Source organism: Artibeus jamaicensis, unplaced genomic scaffold, assembly GCF_021234435.1.
Source record: "Artibeus jamaicensis isolate MK-2021 breed Jamaican fruit bat unplaced genomic scaffold, CSHL_Jam_final scaffold_537, whole genome shotgun sequence".
Taxonomy (NCBI): Eukaryota; Metazoa; Chordata; class Mammalia; order Chiroptera; family Phyllostomidae; genus Artibeus; species Artibeus jamaicensis.
Genome location: NW_026522047.1, coordinates 45,056,952 through 45,075,598, shown reverse-complemented (window position 1 = coordinate 45,075,598; position 18,647 = coordinate 45,056,952). Strand labels below are relative to the sequence as shown.

At 47.0% G+C, this 18,647-nt stretch overlaps 1 protein-coding gene across 12 annotated transcripts in view; it reads right to left on the bottom strand.

Moving 5' to 3' along the window:
* Positions 1 to 17,655, bottom strand: part of DNM2 (dynamin 2) — a 90,545-nt gene extending 72,890 nt beyond the window's left edge. For all 12 annotated transcript variants that reach the window (XM_053658574.1, XM_037153953.2, XM_053658570.1 and 9 more), the window contains exon 1: positions 17,355 to 17,655. In XM_053658574.1, the coding sequence (XP_053514549.1) occupies positions 17,355 to 17,515 (161 nt within the window). In that variant the 5' untranslated portion in view covers positions 17,516 to 17,655. The remainder of the gene's footprint in view (positions 1 to 17,354) is intronic.
* Positions 17,656 to 18,647: the final 992 nt, after the last annotated feature.

The window sequence follows — 18,647 nt, the reverse complement described above, 5'->3', positions numbered from 1 at the left end:
GAGCAGAACAAATGCCATTGCCCCTCTCGGACCCCGCCCCCACACACAGCATCACAAACCAGTGACCTAGGTGGCCCCACCCTGGTGAACACCTAAGACTACGCCCCTCATACATAACAGGTGTGAACAGACCAAAACATGGCTCAAGGAGAAGAACAGCTCAAAGCCTCAGAGCCAGTACTTCTAAGCAACCAAGAGATAGCCAACCTATCAGATGCACAGTTCAAAACACTGGAGATCAGGATGCTTACAGAAATGGTTGATTTTAGTCACAAATTAGAGGAACATATGAAGGCTACAGTAAGTGAAATGAAGGGAAATGCACAGGAAACCAATAGTGATGGGAAGGAAACTGGGACTCCAATCAATGGAGTGGACCATAAGGAAGAAAAAAACGACCAAACAGAAAAGGATGAAGAAACAAGAATTCAAAAAAATGAGGCATGGCTTAGGAACTTCCAGGACATCTTTAAACATTCCAAATCCAAATTATAGGGGTACCAGAAGGAGAAGACGAACAGCAACAAGTGGAAAACTTATTTGAACAAATAATAAAGGAGAACTTCCCAATCTGGCAAAGGAAATAGACTTCCAGGAAATCCAGGAAGCTCAGAGAGTCCCAAAGAAGTTGGACCCAAGAAGGAACACACCAAGGCACATCATCATTACATTAGCCAAATTAAAATGAAGGTGAGAATCCTAGAAGCAGCAAGAGATAATGGAACAGTCACCTACAAAGGAGTTCTCATCAGACTGTCAGCTGATTTCTCCAAAGAGACCTTACAGGCAAGAAGGGGCTGGAAAGAAGTATTACAACTCATGAAAGGCAAGGACCTACATCCAAGATTGCTCTATCCAGCAAAGCTTTCATTTAGAATGGAAGGACAGATACAGTGCTCCTCAGATAAGGTTAAATTCAAGGAGTTCATCATCACCAAGCCCTTATTATATGAAATGTTAAAGGGACTTACCTAAGAAAAAGAAGATAAAAAAGATAAACAGTGAAAGGATAGCAAACTCAGTTATTAACAACCACACCTAAAACAAAAGCAAACTAAGCAGACAGCTAGATCAGGAGTGGAACCATAGAAATGGAGATCACATGGAGGGTTAGCAACAGGGGAGTGGGAGAAGGAGAAGGGGGGAGAAGGTACAGAAAATAAGTAGCATAGATGGTAGGTAGAAAATAGATAGGGGGAGGGCAAGAATAGTAGGGAAATATAGAATCTAAAGAACTTGAGACACATGGCCATAAACTAAAGGGGGGGGATGGTGGGGGAGGGGTGTGCAAGGTGGAGGGGAATGAAGGGGGGGAAATGGGACAACTGTAATGGCATAATCAATAAAATATATTTAAAAAATAAAAAAATAAAGTATATAAAAAAGAAATAAGATGAAAGAGAAAATGAAATAGAAAACAGAAAAATAGAGAAAAATAAAAATTTGTTCCTTCAAAGGAGAAAAAAAATGATGTACTTTTTAAAAAAAATTTTTTATTGATTATGCTGTTACAGTTGTCCCATTTCCCCCCCCCTTCATTCCCCTCCACCTTGCACACCCCCTCCCCCACCATCCCCCCCCTTTAGTTTATGGCCATGTGTCTCAAGTTCTTTAGATTCTATATTTCCCATGCTATTCTTGCCCCCCATCTATTTTCTATCTATTGTCTATGCTACTTATTTTCTGTACCTTCTCCCCCCTTCTCCTCCTCCCACTCCCCTGTTGCTAACCCTCCTTGAGATCTTCATTTCTATGTTTCAAATTGATGTACTTTTAAGCTAAATTAACCAAGGGAAAAAAGACAGAAGACTCAAATTACCGAAATTAGGAATAAGAAAAGGGACTATCACTTCCAACCTTATAGAAATAAAAAGGCACACTGTGCCAACAAATTAACCTAGATGAAATGGACAAATTCCTAGAAAGAACCAAATTATTAAAACTGACTCAAAAAGAAATAGGATCTCAATAGACCTATAACAAGTAGAGATTTGAATTCATGCTCAACCCCCCCCTCAAAAAAAAAGCTCAGGTCTAAATGGTTTCATGCATGAACTCTAACAAACATGTAAAGAAGTAATACTGATCTTTCACAAGCTTTTTCAAAAAACAGAAGAGGAAGGAACACTTCCTAACTCATTCTATGAGGCCAGCATCATCCTGACATCAAAGCCAGACAAAGATACCAAAAGAAAACTATAGACTGGTATTTTTAAAGAATATTAGACAAATATAAAAATCCTCAACAAAATACTAATACAACAAATCTATCAACATATAGGAAGACTTATGCACTGGCCCTGGCCAGGTGGCTCCGCAGGTTATAGTGTCACACCAACATGTCAACGCTGAGGGTTCCATCCACGGTTGGGGACATACAAGAATTAACCAATGAATGCATAAATAAGCGGAACAGCAAACCGACATTTTTCTCTCTCTCCCTCACCTAAGATCAATAAATAAAAAATAACTCAAAAAACAAAGAGCTATGCATCATATCCAAGTGGGATTTATCCCAGAGATCCAAAGGTGATCCAAAAATGTCAAAAATCAACACAATACATCATATTAATAAATGACAAAACTGTAATTACTATAATTGTATATCAATAGATGCAGTAAAAGCATTTGACAAACTCCAACGCCCTTCCATAACAAAAAGCACTCAACAAACTAGGAATAAAACGAAAATTCCTCAACCTGATAAAGGGCATCTATACAAAAACCATAGTTAACATACTTTATAATGAAACATCGAAAGCTCTCCCTCTACAATCAGGAACAAGACAAGGATGTCCACTCTCACTGCTGCTCAACATTGTACTGGATGTCCCAGCCAGGGCAATTAGGTAAGAAAAAGAGATAAAGGCATCCGAAAGAAGAAGGAAACTAATCTCAGAAAACATGATAGTTTCTAGAGAAAATGCTTAGGAATCTCATCCCCTCCCCAAAAAAACTATAAGAGATAATAAACAAGTTTAGCAAGGTTTCAGAATGCAAGATAAATATACAAAAATCAGTTATGTTATTGTACAGTAGAAGTTAATCTGAAAATGAAACTAAGTAAACAATATGGAATTGTTTACAACAGCATAAATACTTGTGAATAAGTTTAACAAAAGAAACACAAACTTTACACTAAAAGCTAAAAAACACTGTTGAAAGAAATTAAAGACCTAATAAAAATATCTTGTATTCATAGATTAAAAGAATTAATATTGCTAAAATGGCAATCTCCACCAAATTGACCTGGAGATTCAATGCAGCCCCTATCAAAATCCCAAAAGCCTTTTTTTGGGGGGGCAGTAATTGATAAGCTGATCCTAAATTCACATGGCAATGCAAGGGACCGAGTATAGCCACCAAAAAAAAAAAAATAGAAGAAAGAAAGAGAAAAAGAAGTTGGAGAAATCACACTTCCCAATTTCAAAACTTTTTACAAAGGTACAGTAATAAAGACTGTGTGGTACTGGCATTAGAGTAGACTTAAAGACCAATGGAATAGATCTGAGAATCCAGAAATACACTCTTGCATTTATGGTCAACTGATTTTCAAACAAGGGTGCCAGGACCATTCGATGAAGAATAGTCTTTTCAACAAAGGGTGCTGGGACAACTGGAGAGCCACATGCAAAAGAATGAGGTTGGACTCTTACCTTACACCACACATAAAAAAGGAACTTGAAATAGATCAGGGACTTAAATATATGAGCGAAAACTACTCAATATTTTTTTAAAAATATAGGAGTAAATCTTCATGACCTTCATGGACTGGCAACAGTTTCCTGGATATGACACCAAAAACATAAATGACAAAAGAAAAACTAGATAAATGGGACTTCATCAAAATTTCAAACTTTTCTGCTTCAAAGGACACCATATTTTCAACACATAAGGGGAGAAAATACAGTCATGCGCGGCTTAACGACAGAGAAATGCATCATCAGGCAGTGTCATCGTTGTGTAAACATCATGGAGCACACTGACACAAACCTAGATGGTACAGCCCATCACACACTTAGGCTGTGTGGCAGAGCCTACTCTTCTGAGTCTATAAAGCCCATTGCTGTACAAAGTAACACCTGATTGATTCAACCACAGGGAAATGATGCAATCAAGTGATACAGTAGCCCTGGCCAGGTGGCTCGGTTTGTTGGAGTGCTGTCCCGTGCACCAAAGGGCTTCAGGTTCGATCCCAAGTCTGGGTGTGTACATTAGGCAACCAACTGATGTTTCTCTCCACCCCCTCTCTCCCTACTCCCCTCTCTAAATTCAGTAAACATATGCCCAGGTAAGGAGTACAAAAATTAATAATAAAATAAAATAAAATTTATATGTAAAGGCAGTGGAATTTGGCCAAAACAATTTTGGAAAAGATAAACAAAGACAACTCAACTGGCTTGATTCAAGACTCACTATAAAGCTAAAGAAATGTGGTTTTGGCCAAAGGGCAGATGCATGGAATGAACCCCCATAAACATGCCCAAGTGATTTCTGGCAATGGTAACTCAATGGAAAAAGGATGGTCTTCGGACATTCATATGCCAAACAAATTATAAATATCAACCCAGACTTCATAAGTTACACAAAAATTAACTCAGAAAGTACCCCACTTTACCCTGGCCATCGCGGCTCAGTTGGCTGGCATGTGTCCTGTAGACTAAAAGGTCGTGGCTTTGATCTCTACTTGGGGCGCATACGAGATGCAACCAATAGATGTTTCTCTCACATCAATGTTTCTCTCCCCCTTCCTTTTTCTCTAAAAACAATGAAAAAATGTCCTCAGTGCTTCAGCTGGTGTGGCTCAGTGGACTGAGCTCTTGCCTGCAAACTGGAAGATCGCAGGTTCAATTCCCAGTAAGGATATATGCCTGGGTTGTGAGCCAGGTTCTCAACTGGGAGTGGGTGAGAGGCAACTGATCATTCTCATACCTGTTTATCTCCTTCTCTTTCTCTTTCCCTTCCCCCCTCTCTAAAACTAAATGAATAAAAATCTTTTTTTAAAAAATGCCCTCGGGTGAGGATTAAAAAAAATGTATCTCAACTTACGAACCACACAGAAACCTTCACATAAGTGTTTATATCAGCATTATTCATAATTACCAAGTCAGGAGACAACCCAGTTCCTTCAGTAACTGGTTTAACAAATAAATGGTGGTCCAGCCGTACCATGAACTACTCCTCGGCAATAAAAGGACTGAACTACTGATGCCTAGATGGCTCTCAAAGGCATCATGCAGAGGGAAACAAGTCAGATTCAAAAGGCTGCATGAGCCCATTTATATCACATTCTGGAAAAGGCAAAACCATGGGGTGGAGAACCCATTAGTAAGACCCAGGTATGGAGGATGGCGATGGGGTGACTACAAAAGGGCACAGGGACATTTTGAAGGTGACAGAAGTATCCTGTGTGTTCATTACAGTATTTTTGCATTTCTCAAAACTCTTAGAACTGTACACTAAAAATAGCTGGTGGTTTACTATGGTTACATTATACCTTGAAGGAGGAAAAAAAATGAGCAAGTACTCTATGTGCTAATACACTAAAATCTCCAAGAAATACTGTGAAGTAACAATGTTACTGTTTGGAACAGGGTGTAAGGCTGTGCATGGGGGAGGAGAGAATAAAAACACACTCACATTTGCTTCTATTTGCATCGAGAAACTGGGAAGATGCACAGGAGACTGCAAAGAGTGGTTAACTATGGGGATGCTGGCCATAGAAGTGGGAGGTCAAGAAGGCCTCTCTCTGTCCTTTACAATGGTTTTGAACTTGAGGCTATTGGACATTACCTATTACTTATTTAAACAATTACATAACCCTCAGTGCTTCAGAAGAATGGTATATAAAAAGGGGAAAATGAGTATTTTGCAGTGGGAAAAGCTGACAGACATAACCTTGACCAAGAGTTCAAGGCCAACAGCACCAGTGGTTAAGCCTTGTTGATATCCAGGACCCTTGATAGGATGCAGAGAGAGGGGCACCTTGCCTGTCATCTTCTTCCCCAAACCCAAAGCCTAGTGTCATCATGAGAAAATACAAGATAAACCCAAACAAATCAAAGGGTACTCTGTAAAATACTAAGGTTGTAAGAAAAAAGAAAATATTGGTGCTGTCACAAACAGAGACTATGGAGATGCGACAACGAAATGCCCCTTGAGATCCTGGATGGGGCCCTGGGACAGAAAAAGGACATGGGGGTGGAAACTGGGGAAATCGGAATAAAGTGTGGCACTTATTAATGATAGTAACATACTAAGGCTAACTTCTTAATTGTGAGAAATGTGCCATATTAAGGTAAGATGTTAATATTAGGGAAAGATAGGTGAAAGATATATGGTAGCTCTTTGTATCTTTGGAAATTTTTTATAAATTTAAAGCTTATTTTTCATAAATCTAAAATTATTCCCAAATAAAAACTTTATTAAAAACAAAACAAGGACAAAAACCCTTCAGGCCACTAAATAGCAGGGACCTGGCATGAGGTGGTCACATTCTGGCAAGACCTCAGACTGTCAGGGATGAACTTCTGGTGGCATTGGGGGGGGGGTGGTGGACAGGGGACATGTGCACACAGAAATACAGAAAAAGGACCTGACGAGAGCCACACACTGATGGAGGTGGTTCCCATGCACAAGTCAACAGGAAACCCCACCTTACTCTGTGCACATCCTAAAGGAGCGAATTTTATTTTACAATGAACGGTCTAATAATTTTGTAATTAAAAAGAGAGAGAGAAATTGGAAAATCAAGCCGGCAGTTGTTTTTCACCTAGTGCTTTCCAGACAGGGCCTCCACACCTCAGAAAGCAGCCTACCCTGAGCACCCGGCGACCTGTGCCAGGTGGTGCATGGGGAAATGCCAGCAGGGCAGACGCCTCAGAAGCCAGGCTTCCGTTGAAAGGGCTTCCGCCCAGACGAGGGGAACTCCACATAACAAGACAAGAAGCCATGCCAACCCAAACCACAGGAAGGCTCTCTCAAGCTGAGTGGGTGGCTCCTGGCTTCCAGTCCCAGACCCTCGATCTTAATTTTTAGATCCCTGGCACTCCGTGGCCCTGCCAGGTAAAGATAACAAATTCTCAAAGCCCTAGCTCCCCAGTTGCAGGGCCAGCTGGGCGCCTCCTGAGCGAGGGAATTATGACCCTCTAAGAAGGACCCTGGCCATCAGCACTAAAGACAAAGGTCCCGTGGTCTGGGACAGATGGGGCTGTGTCCCTGAACCATGATGGGGGGCTGGCCTGTCGTGCCAGGGTGTATCACCCGGCAGGCTGGGTGTATCCCCAGCTGGGACTGTTCCTGCCTGCTCCACTTGCCTGCCGCCAGCCTGCCAGCCCCAAAACACTCCTATCTCTGGGAAAATGTGCCATGTGGCAGAGTCTCCAGGGTGCCTCCTCCTACATCTGAACACAGGGTGTCACTGGGGCCCTGGATAGCTCTGCTGGCTACTTGTCCACAGCACCAAGGGTGTGCGGTCCGAGTGGATTCAAGTTTAATCAAAGGAGGTCTACTGTGATAAACAGAGCAGCGGTTCTCCGAGCTGTGGCACATGCCTGGAACACCCCTGGGAGTTTAAGTTGGTCTGGAGAGGGTCTGAAACTGGGAGCTGATATTTTATGGCATCTCCCTATGGCGGTTACTAACCCCCAGAAGCTTCCTTTCCTTGGTTCTTGGTCCAAGCAGGCACGTGAGCATGCAGTGGGGGGAAGTGCGGGCTGACTTTAAAACCTCAGGTCTTTGTTTTGAGACTGCTAAAGTGTCTGGGCAGAGCGGTGTCCTCTCCTGCCGGGACTGCCTGGCACCAAGAGAGAAAGCAAGAGTGAGCTGGAGGGGGCACTTGACTGGCAGCTGTGCAGGGCCCAGGGAAGGGGCAGCATCTTAATAGCCAGGAGCCAGACCAGAGAGATACCACCCACCCCTGGCCAACCTCTGGGTCATAGCCTATTATTATTACTTTTTGTGTCAACGAGGCAAATCACAGCCCACCCATTAAGAAAATGCACTTGCTTCTGTGTCTCTGGAGAGCACCCAATGTCCCCTGTATGTTCACAGTCCCACACCCCCAAACCAGACTGCGAGCCCCTAAAGGCAAGTCCTAGAGTGCTCCTGTGGCCCTCACCTCAATGCACGGTTTTGCAGTGAAATTAATCCAATGCTGGTTTCTAGGTACATTTATTCAATACTCATGCTCCCACTATGTGCCGGGACAGCAGGGGGCACACCAGACAAAAATCCCTGCCCTTGAGTCCCTGCTGTCCTAGGGAGCAGGGGGAAGATAGACAGAGGAAACAAAAAACTTCAGGTGCTAGTGAGAACTCTAAAAAAACCCATCAAGACAGATGGTCTGAAAGTGCCAAGGTCCTGTGTTGAGCTGGAGCAGAACAGGGACGGCCTCTTAAGGAGGTAACGTTTGAGCACGGACCTGAGGAGAGACGGGCAGGTCAGGTGGTACAGGGGTCTGGAAAAAAGGAGATGCAGAGAGAGAGAGAGAGAGAGAGAGAGAGAAAGGCCCAAAGGAGAAACAAGTCTAGGGGGCCTCAGGGGCAGTCAGGAGGCCATGAGGCTGGTGGGATAAGCAAAGCAGAAAGTAGAGAAGGTGACAGGAGTCATGGGAGGCTCCTTGGGCTTTCACCCCAAGGGAGGTAAGAGCCACAGAGGCTGGCAGAAGAGGAGGGTGCCCTGACTTAGGTGTTCACAGGAGCCCAGTGGATGCCGGGGACCGGAGGGAGGGGCAGTGGCGAGCAGGAGCTGTGGGACCAGGGTAGAGGAGACTGCCCTGGTCCAGGGCATGGAAGAGGTGAGAAGGGTGAAGCATAGTGAGGACATGCTGATCAGTGCCAAATCTGCTCATCCAACCCCAGTGAAGCAGCTACTTGTTGGCATCCTGGATACTCTATGCTGGCCATCAACCTCCTAGTGTCTTCCTCCTCAACATCCTACACAGGTACACCCTGTCCAGGTGCAAATCCTGGGGCTGAATGACAGGGAAGACCCTCATACCAAGGGCCCATAAATAAAGGTGCCTTTGCATTGTGAAGTACTGCGCAGCCGTAAAGCAGAAAAGAAAACGCCCTGAGGACAACAGGGCATGAGCCATGAGCTGGAGCCCACAGCCAGGCAAGATGGGCACAAAGGAACAAGTTCAGCAGCCAGCTCCTGCCTGTCCTCCTCACCTCAGCAGAAAGACTAACTGCCTCCTCCAAGAAGCATTCCCTGACCGCCACCCCTGTCCCGAGGCTCCACAGCAGAGCCTCCATCTTCCACAGGCCTCCTCTCATTTAGAACTGGAATGTGCACCCTGAGACGAAAAGGACCTCTTGAGCTTCGCTCAACATGACACCCATTCGAACACAGCTTCTGTCACTTGCTATGGTGGTGACTTTTTCCACTACGGAAAAATACTGGTTGAGTGGACAAGTGGGTAAGTGTGAGGGCCCAGAGGCCCCCACCTACCTGCCCCAATTCTGCCCCTGCACTGTCTCACCTGTGAAATGCGACTGACCCCAGATGACATACAGACAGTACTGAGTATCTGGCAATTGGCAAGTGCCTCTAAGACAGAGAAGTCCATTTCACACAGGAGGAAGACCAGAGCCACCCCCCTGGTCACCACTGAAGGAGGATAATCAAGCAAGTGAAGCACAGCACTAGGCACCACAAGGACTCCAAAACGGTTTGGATTACTCCTTCACATACTGCCTTGTTCAAGAAGCTTCTGAGGCCATGCTGAGGCACAAAGACAGTACAGGGAGAGTGAAAACCAGACCCCATGAAGTCAGGTCAAGGGGAAGAAGTAGTTGAAAGATCCAACAAAGCCAGGGGGTGAAAGTGCTACTCCACATGTAGGTCAGCTGAGCTGTGGGGTAGGCCTTCCCAGGCTAGTTGAGGCTCTGGGTTCATTCGAGCCTGGCCACCTGAAACCCCAGCATCCTTGGGCAAGCCTCTGTGACTCAGTCTCCCGATCAGTTAATGGGGATCGAGCACTGGACTCAAGCGTGAATCAGGGCACACGAAGGGTGCTGCCATCACTCATCTGGACAGCCACAGCAACGTTGCTGGTCCCCTGCCCCATTCCTTACCCCTCTGGGACAATCACAAAGCTCTAAGGAGCAGTTACAAACATCCCAACGTGTAAAGACCACTAGGATGTGTTGAGTGGTTGGGAAGCAGGCTGCGAAACCACATAAATGGGTTGGTCCCAGTTCTGGAAAGAAGACATACTAAAAAAGATCCAGCCCCTAAAAGTGCTGTACATTTTCTATAGGTACCAGCATGTATATATGCACATAAATACACAAGAGGGGTCTGGCAAGGCATACCCCAGACTGGCAATAGTGTTCCCAGGCAGAGCTGGGAGGAAGGGACAGGGTGGGCCATGTGTTCTTCCTGAAATGTCATGGTTTCCCTTTTTACAACACTGTCACCAGCGTTCTACTTGTGTAATTAAAATGACAAAAAATAGGCCTCCCCTGAGCAGTTTCCTGCCCCTCACGTGCCTGCTGATTCTTGCCTCCATCTCCGTCCCTTTTCCACATGTGCAGCAGGCATCCTGCAGGCCAGGTGTGCAGGGCCCTCTGTTCCTGCCATGCCCTCAGCCCGGGGCAGTCTTCGCTGGGGTTCTGGAGGGACTGGTTCCATTGTAGGACACCCACCCAGACCCCCTCTTCTGAAGCAGCCCCCTGCCTAGCCACTCTGTCACCTACCCACCTCCCATTTTCAGCACACTTCTTGATCTTCAAAATGTTCTTGCTTCATGTAACCATTCACCTGATCTCTCTGTCCTTCTCAGTCCCTGCTGGATCCTCAGCATGTGGCACAGAGTGGGTGCTATTTAAGGCATGCCAGCTGACACACAGCTAATCTAATGATTCCAAAAGCTGCAAGTTGCTGAATCTGCAACCTCTACCCCATTCTTGGACACAAGTGCCATGGCGCCCCCTGTTCACCCCACTCCTGAGAGCCATGGCCACACCTTCTCGTCCCCACTGTCCCTGGGTATCTGCCTCTGAGTAAGGCCCAGCTGGGGCCTTGGCTCCTGCACTACTCCCTGTGTGACTTCAAGCAAGGCCCCCATCTGGCCTCCATTTCCCCACCTCTGAAGCAGGGATGATAAGGGCAGCACCTACCCCCAACAGCTGCTAGGACCTTGTGGTCAGATTTTAGATACTGCACAGGGTGATTCTCCACAAACATCAGCTATTACTGTATCATAAACATCAAGCAGCAGGTGAAACCGAAAAAGCCACCCAGCATCCTGTTCAAGTTGAGGGTGACTCCAAGGGGGAAACCCCCCAGCACCAGCAGGGGCCTCACCACCAACACTAACGGGAACCCAAACGCACCCAGAAGCAGGAGTCTTTCCTCTTCAGTGCCATCCTGCTTCATGGGAAAAACAACTGTTTTCTTTTATTCGGATTGTAGCTAATACCCTATAAATATCTCATTATTGGCTTGCGCTTTTTCAAAGCTTTAACACAGTAAGGGCTTAATTACAGCATGCACTTGGCAACCCCGGTAAATTAAGGGTTAGCTGATGCTCCCATTTCTTCTTCTCTTTCTGCAGTAAAGGGTCTTATAATTTCAGCATTTTCATTCAAATCAAGCAAAAGCTTGGCAGATGTGGCTCTGAGCCAAACACAAACACCCAGAGAGGGATTCCATTCTAAGGGTTCCATTCTAAGACCAGCCTCTTTTTCCCACTCTATCTTTGAAAACTCTAGAACTTTCCAAAAGCCAGTCCTCCATCCCCACCCAAAAATGACCTGGCTTATTAGCAAGGGATTTCAATCTGTGTACCTACTGAGGGACATTATCCCCAGACAAACAAATAACTCTGAACTTTGGAGAAATTTGTCTTCCTAGATATAAACAATCCCATCCTGGTTATAAACAGAATCACCAAATGAGCAAAATTAAACTAAGAATCACATGGGGAGACAACCCACATATGAGGCTGAGGGTGGGGGGGAGGCACACATCTTTCCAGGCTTTTTACTATGCAAATGAAACTGTTTTGAACAAAACAGGATCACACCATCCATGTGGTTTGGGACCTAAAAGGTCTTACATGATTTTCTGGGTCATTAAATCCTCTTCTAGATCATTCTGAGTAGCTATTTCAGTCAGTTGTCTGGACATATTGTTTGCCTGGCCAATTCCCTACTATCAGGCACTTTTGTTCCCAATTTCCTACCACCATAAACAAAATGTGCAGAAATAATTTTCAGGGCCAAATATTTGTTTGCAGCCACTGCTCCCACTTGGAAACAAACTAAGAACGGGATTCTGCTAGCATTTTAGAACCTGGGAGGCCATAAGCATGTGGTTCTCCAGCTGGTTCTGGTCTGTACTAACAGGCTCTCACTTAGTGTTTATGCTAAAATGAGGTGTTAACTTACATTAATGATGTAATTATGAATTCCTCTTCTTTAAGGAAACAGAACTTAACAACTCTTAACACTCATCAGAGTCTGGACCTAGTTTATGCAAAACACGTATATTTCTCAAGGATTAGCTCATGTGATCCTCGGACCACTCCCCGGAGGGAGGGACCACTGTGACCCCCATTTTCCAGAGGGGGGAACTGAGGCCCAGAGCAGTGAGGTCATTCAATTGATGTGCAGCAGCACAGGGACAGCCACATTCCCACAGCCACCTCTAGACCCTCCCTGTTATGACTGGCCCAGGTACTATAGACCACATGGGCAAAGACAATTCGGTTTCACACTGAAGAAAAAGCAATGGAAAAAGCAGCCATCATTGCCAAGTGGCTTCAAACACTTACGATCCATTATGGGAACAAACCAGCCCAAAGGGCAGATCACATGCCCATGTCTGACAGGGGTATGAACTAATAGTCATCCTACATTTGTCTAGCGCCCTCTGTGTGCTAGGCAGAAGCCATGTCTCCCTGATGGAATACATCACCAAAGACCAAATGGAAACACAACTGGAAATGGTAAGAGTCCCACGGGCAGCTGTTTCTTGTTAAAAGAAAAATGGCACTAGACCCCCTACATGCATTCGATGGATCTGCCCACTGAGAAAAATCAACGTAAAGCTGAAAATTGAAGGCAAAAGCCTCAAGCTTGCCCAGAACCTGGTCCAGGAAGACAGTAAGGGCACCATCAGCAGCTTTCCCTCTACACAGAGCCCTTCTTAGTGCCCAGGACTCCACAGAGCCCGCTTCCACCCAGATCGACAATACCTCCCCCTTATGTCCCTCTTCTCCCCTTATACTAGCCTCCAAGCAAAATCCTACCTCAGTGTCTTTGCACTGGCTGTTTTCACAGCCTGGGATGCTCTTTCAATAGCTGTCCAATGGAGGCTCATCCTTCATCTCAAGTCTTTGATCAAAGGACCCCTTCTTTTACCCCCCTCCTGCCTGTTTAAACCATAATCACACACACACACACACACACACACACACACACCCCTCTCCTTAACCCTGCTCTTTTTTCCCATAAATTGGCATCTTCTACCAAGTTTCTTCTTTATTTGCCCCTTGCTGAAAAGCCAGCTCCCCCAGGCCAAGGATTTTGGTGTCCTGCTCAGGGCCTAGAAATACATCTCAATGAAGGAATGAAAAATGTAAAGCATTTTAAGCACTTTTTCTGTGCTAGAGGCTCCAAAGAGCTCTAAGTGATCTCATTTCATCCTCACTCCACCCTCAATGAGGGGCACCCGGTGACTTTATCTGCCCTAAGAGGTAAAACACACCCAATCTGGGTGCCTGAATGGGGCCTATGAGTAATTACTGTTAACAACCCCATTGGCTAGGGAAACAGCAGCTCAGAGAGGAAAGGTTTGCAGTATCAAGCCCAGGCCTCAGGAATTGGAGGCCTCAACATTGTCCTCCTCCTGCTCTTTTCCCAAGGAAAAACTGCCCAAGTTCCTCCCCCTCCTCAGGGCCACAGGTCTATCTGCTGGTGCTGAGACAGCGGTCTTAAAACTCAAAGGCTTCCATGGCCAGGCAACAAATGTGAAATAGGCCTGGGCAAGCACTAGGTAGCGATGGGGGGGCAGTGGCAGCTCGAATAGCTAGTCCTGGTTTGACCAGGTAGCCAGTACCTGCTGATTCTGAGATCCAGGCAGTTGCACCAAGCAAAACACAGGAACAGGGAAACCAGAAAACAATTACAACAGCAGCAGCCACGGACATACGGGTATAGCCAACTATGGCAGAGCTTTAATCACTAAAGATATTTGGATGTTTGCCAGCACTTCAAAAAACTGGATTTTGCACCCAGCTGGTGTGGCTCAGTAGATTGAGTACTGGCCTATGAATGAAAAGAGTCGCTGGTTCGATTCCCAGTCAGGGCACATGCCTAGGTTGAGGGCCAGGTCCCCATTAGGGGGCACATGAGAGGCAACCACACACTGATGTTTCTCTCCCTCTCTTCCTCTCTCTCTAAAAATAAATAAAAATCTTTCTTAAAAAATTCTGGATTTTATTCAGAATCTATTTTTTTAAATAGTGACAGCTAATTAAAAGCAAAATACTTTAAACCCCATGCAAGTGGAACAAAAGTTCCAGCAAGCAGGTCTTGGGCTCCAGGACTACCAATATGCAACCCCTGGTACAGGGCTAAGTTAACTGGGTCATTGCCACTCCCATCACAACTTTAGAAAATCCACAAGGAGGAAGCAATAAAACAGAGCAGCTTGTGCTGACCCCCAGGCACATGCCCTTGACACTCTCTTATTTGTTCCTTGAAATCAACCAGGATATCCACTGTATAAGTCCACGGTATAAGAAAAAAATAGTTTGACCGAATTCAGAAAAAGAAATAGAGTGAAATTCAAAGGCCCGCCTGCCAGTCCCTTGGAACAGGGCTTTATAGCTAAGTAGCCTTCCCCACATTCTAGAAATAAAAAGAAATTAGCTCTTTTAGAGCACCCCATAACCAAAGAGAGGCCTTTCTACAACTCTGGTTCTCAGGCCCTGAATGTTGAATGTTCTTCAAATGGGATGTTACGTCACAGGCTTCTGGGAGGAGCTTGCCACAGAAGCCAGGATCAGTAGTAGTGGGCAATACCATATGCCAGGGTGGGCAGCACAGAAAGTCAGGGGGCAGAGGACCAGAAGAAAGGTGGAGAGGGGAGAGAGACTCAGGGCCCCACCCACCCAGAGCCACTGATTCCTCACTGAACAACCTCGAGCAAGAGTGCTCAGCTCTCTGACCCTGTTTCCTGCTCTGTAAAATGGGATCATAACAGTGCTACCCTACCAGAGCTTAAATGAAGTTCAGTGTGAAACATGAGAGCACTTTAATTCCGATTAGCTTTTGTTGTCAATAATGAGAGGAGCCAGACCAATGAATAATGGCCATATAGACCTACTGTGTGCAAGCACTGTGCTAAATAAGCACTTTCAACACACTAAGACACTGTCTGTATCCTTGCCACAGTCTTGAGAGACCATCACCCCATTTTTAGAAGGGGAAACCAAGGCCTGGAGGGGTCAAAAAATGTGCAAAGTCAAGTGCAATTGAAATGGACAGAGCTTTGCAGATACCCACTGGAAGCTCAGGCAGGTAGAAAGATGGTTGTGCAGAGGGGCCCACAGTGCAAGCCTAGCTGACACCAAAACAACACCTTTCCGCCACAGTGGACAGAGTACAAAGCACCAGAGACAAAGGAGGAAATGCTGGGAGCAAAACCCCAGGTCTCTGCTGGGCTCCACTGAGTACCAGCTTGTTGCCCTTGGGCAAACAGTAAGTCCTTTCTGAGCCTCCCTGCTCATCTCTACAGTGGAGATAACAGAACCTCCGCTCCACTTGTTTATCATGGGAGTTAAGATGCTGAACAAAGAACTCAGCCTGCCCTGGTCAGGTGCCTCAGTTGGTTGGAGCATCGTCGTGTACACCACAAGGTTGTGGGTTCAATCCCCAGTAGGGGGGTACACAGGAGGTAACCAATAGATGTTTCTCTCTCACATTGATTTCTCTCTCTCCCCTCCACCCTTCCCCTTTCTGTGTAAAATCAATAAACAAATCCTCAAGAGAGGATTTTAAATAAGAGAAAAAAACTCAGCCTGGCACCTGCTGCTGAACATTACTTCGTAACACTGATGACAACAGTAATAACAACTATGATGTTATCACTAGGCAGTCAAATGGAGTCCTTCCTGGAATGGAAATACACTGCCCATCTGGGAGGCAGAAAGGCAAAGGCAGAAGAAGGAACTGGCCACAGGACCAGTTCTCATTCATTAGCTTCCCAAATCCCTGAAACAGCCCAGAGAGTAGAACTTGCCTATCGGACAGGTGGGCAAACTAAGGCTTCCCAGGGCTGCCCAGGGAAGACCTTATCCCAGCTCTTACCATGAAGGCCTGATCATTCAGTAAGTCCCTTCCCAGGCTCCAAGAGGGCCCTCAATTAGCAGGCTTTAGCTTGGGGGCTGGTCCCTGTGTTCCAGGGCCCTGGAACACCCTGACGTAGGCCAGGAAAGAAACCTATAGAAAGTTCCCCCTGGGGTCCTACTTCCAAATGAGAAGAGAGCAGTTGAAGTCTCAGCCTTCAGCTCCCTTCTCTATGCTCCCATCGCACCCTGCCAGAGGTTGGGCCAGACAGTTGGGGGTTGTTAAGGCACTGATGAGCAGACTAGGAGAAGGACAGACACTAAACAGACAAAAAGATGAGCCCGGTTGAAAGAAGAGCCAGTGTTTGCCAGGGACCAAGCTAAGGAGTCAGCCCAGGAGAAGCAAACAACAGGGTCCCCTAGGGTCCAGACAGCAGAGGCCAGCTGGGCTAACACAACAGAGGGATGGCTAATTCTTACTTATGAAAGGCATGGATGGGCGGCCAGACAGCACAGGTCACCCTGGACAGCTAGCTAGACAGCAGGGAGCTTGCCCTGCAGAACTGGACAGATGGACAGCCAAATGGTGGTAGCAGGGAGGCCTATCCATGACAGAGAGTTAGCCAACCAAGCGGCAGGGACTGCTCCAGATAAATGAACAGCCAGCCAGACGGCACGGGTCGGTCCAAAAGATATCTAGGTGACACGTTTCGGACACAGACGAGAGACCTATCCCTCACCCACAGGCAACCAGATGGTAGAATTCACCCACTAGAGCTGGTGACTAGTCGGCAGGGGTCCACCCTACATCCCGACCCACGCCTCCCAGCCTGTGAGGCGCCCCTTGGGCCTGTCCTAAGGGGCGCTGTCCTCAGCCCCTTCAAGGAACCCTACGCTCACAGTGACCCACAGGGCCCGCCTCCCTGCCCCTGTCCCCGTCACCCGCACGCAAGCGCCGCAGTTACGCTGGAGGCGCAGGGCGCGCCATTCCCGGTCCGCCCTCCCCGCCCTAGGCCACCGCCCGCGGGTCGTCGCCACCGCGCTCACTTACCGGCCCACGAAGTTCTCCAGCACCGAGCTCTTGCCCGCACTCTGACCGCCAACCACGGCAATCTGCGGCAGGTCCAGGTGGCAGCTCTGACCGATGGAGCTGAAGGCGTCCTGTAGCTTGTTGACCAGAGGGATAAGCTCTTCCATCCCGCGGTTGCCCATGGCGCCGGTGGCCCCGGCCCGAGCGCCAAGCGCCCAGCGCTCCCTGCCCGCCCCCGTCCCTCAACGACGAGGTCCCGCGGCGTCCGCGGCCGTTGCTCCCCGCCCGGGGCTCAGCGCGACGCCCGCTCCCTCGGCCTCACAGTCGCCACTTCATCCGGTTCTCAGACGACACCCGACCGGAGCGACCTCCCGCCCCGGCCCCCAAACCCTCGCGCCACCTCTGATTGGTGACCACACTGCCAGTCATACAAACCAGCCAATGAAAGTGAGTCATGAACTTAAAGCTGAGTGAGCCTTAGCCCTGGGGACCTCCTCGCGGGCTCACTGGACGTTAAGACCTGTCGCTGTTACGCTTGAGCCAATAGCAGCGGGTAGCGACTTGTCAAGGGTGGTGGGTGGTGTTCCAGGAAAAGGCATCTTGACTCCGCCTACTAGGGGAGTTCCCGGATACTAGGGAAACCCGCCAGTTTTATTGGTAGAAAGAGCCTCCAATCAAAATGTCTGGCCAATGAAGTTAGAGATCAAATCTTTTAGGTGCTGGTTCGTTACTTGACGCTGCCTAAAAATTCCTCATTGGTTTCTATAAATATCATTCCAGCAGCCAACAAACTGAGGAGGGCTTTAACCTCTGATTTAAAATTGAATCTGTCAATCAACAGTCTCCTGTTCTTACTTGTAATTGTAATGTGTCTATGAAGTCTTCCGGAGTAGAGGGTAAGGCCCACCATACTCGTAAAAGGGCGACTCCTCGTGGTGGGACTCGGTGGGGACTGTCACTCGCGAATTTCTAGACTCTTAAGGAGAACTACAGGTCCTAGAATGCATCTTTCCCCCGCCTGGCAAACCAGCTCTCTGCGCCGGGTTTCAGAGCACTTTTAAGTGCGAGTCTGGCAATGTCAGTGGTTCCTTGAGAGAGGTGGTCTAGCTGGACATTGTCTTCCTCTTTCATTCGTATATAAAAGTCACACCTTGCCCTGGCTGGCGGAGCTCAGTGGATTGAGCACAGACTTGCGAACCAAAGGATCGGAGTTCGATTCCCAGTCAGGGTACGTGCCTGGGTTACAGGCCAGTTCCCAGCAGGGGACACACATGAGGCAACCATACATTGATATTTCTCTCCCTCTCTCCTTCC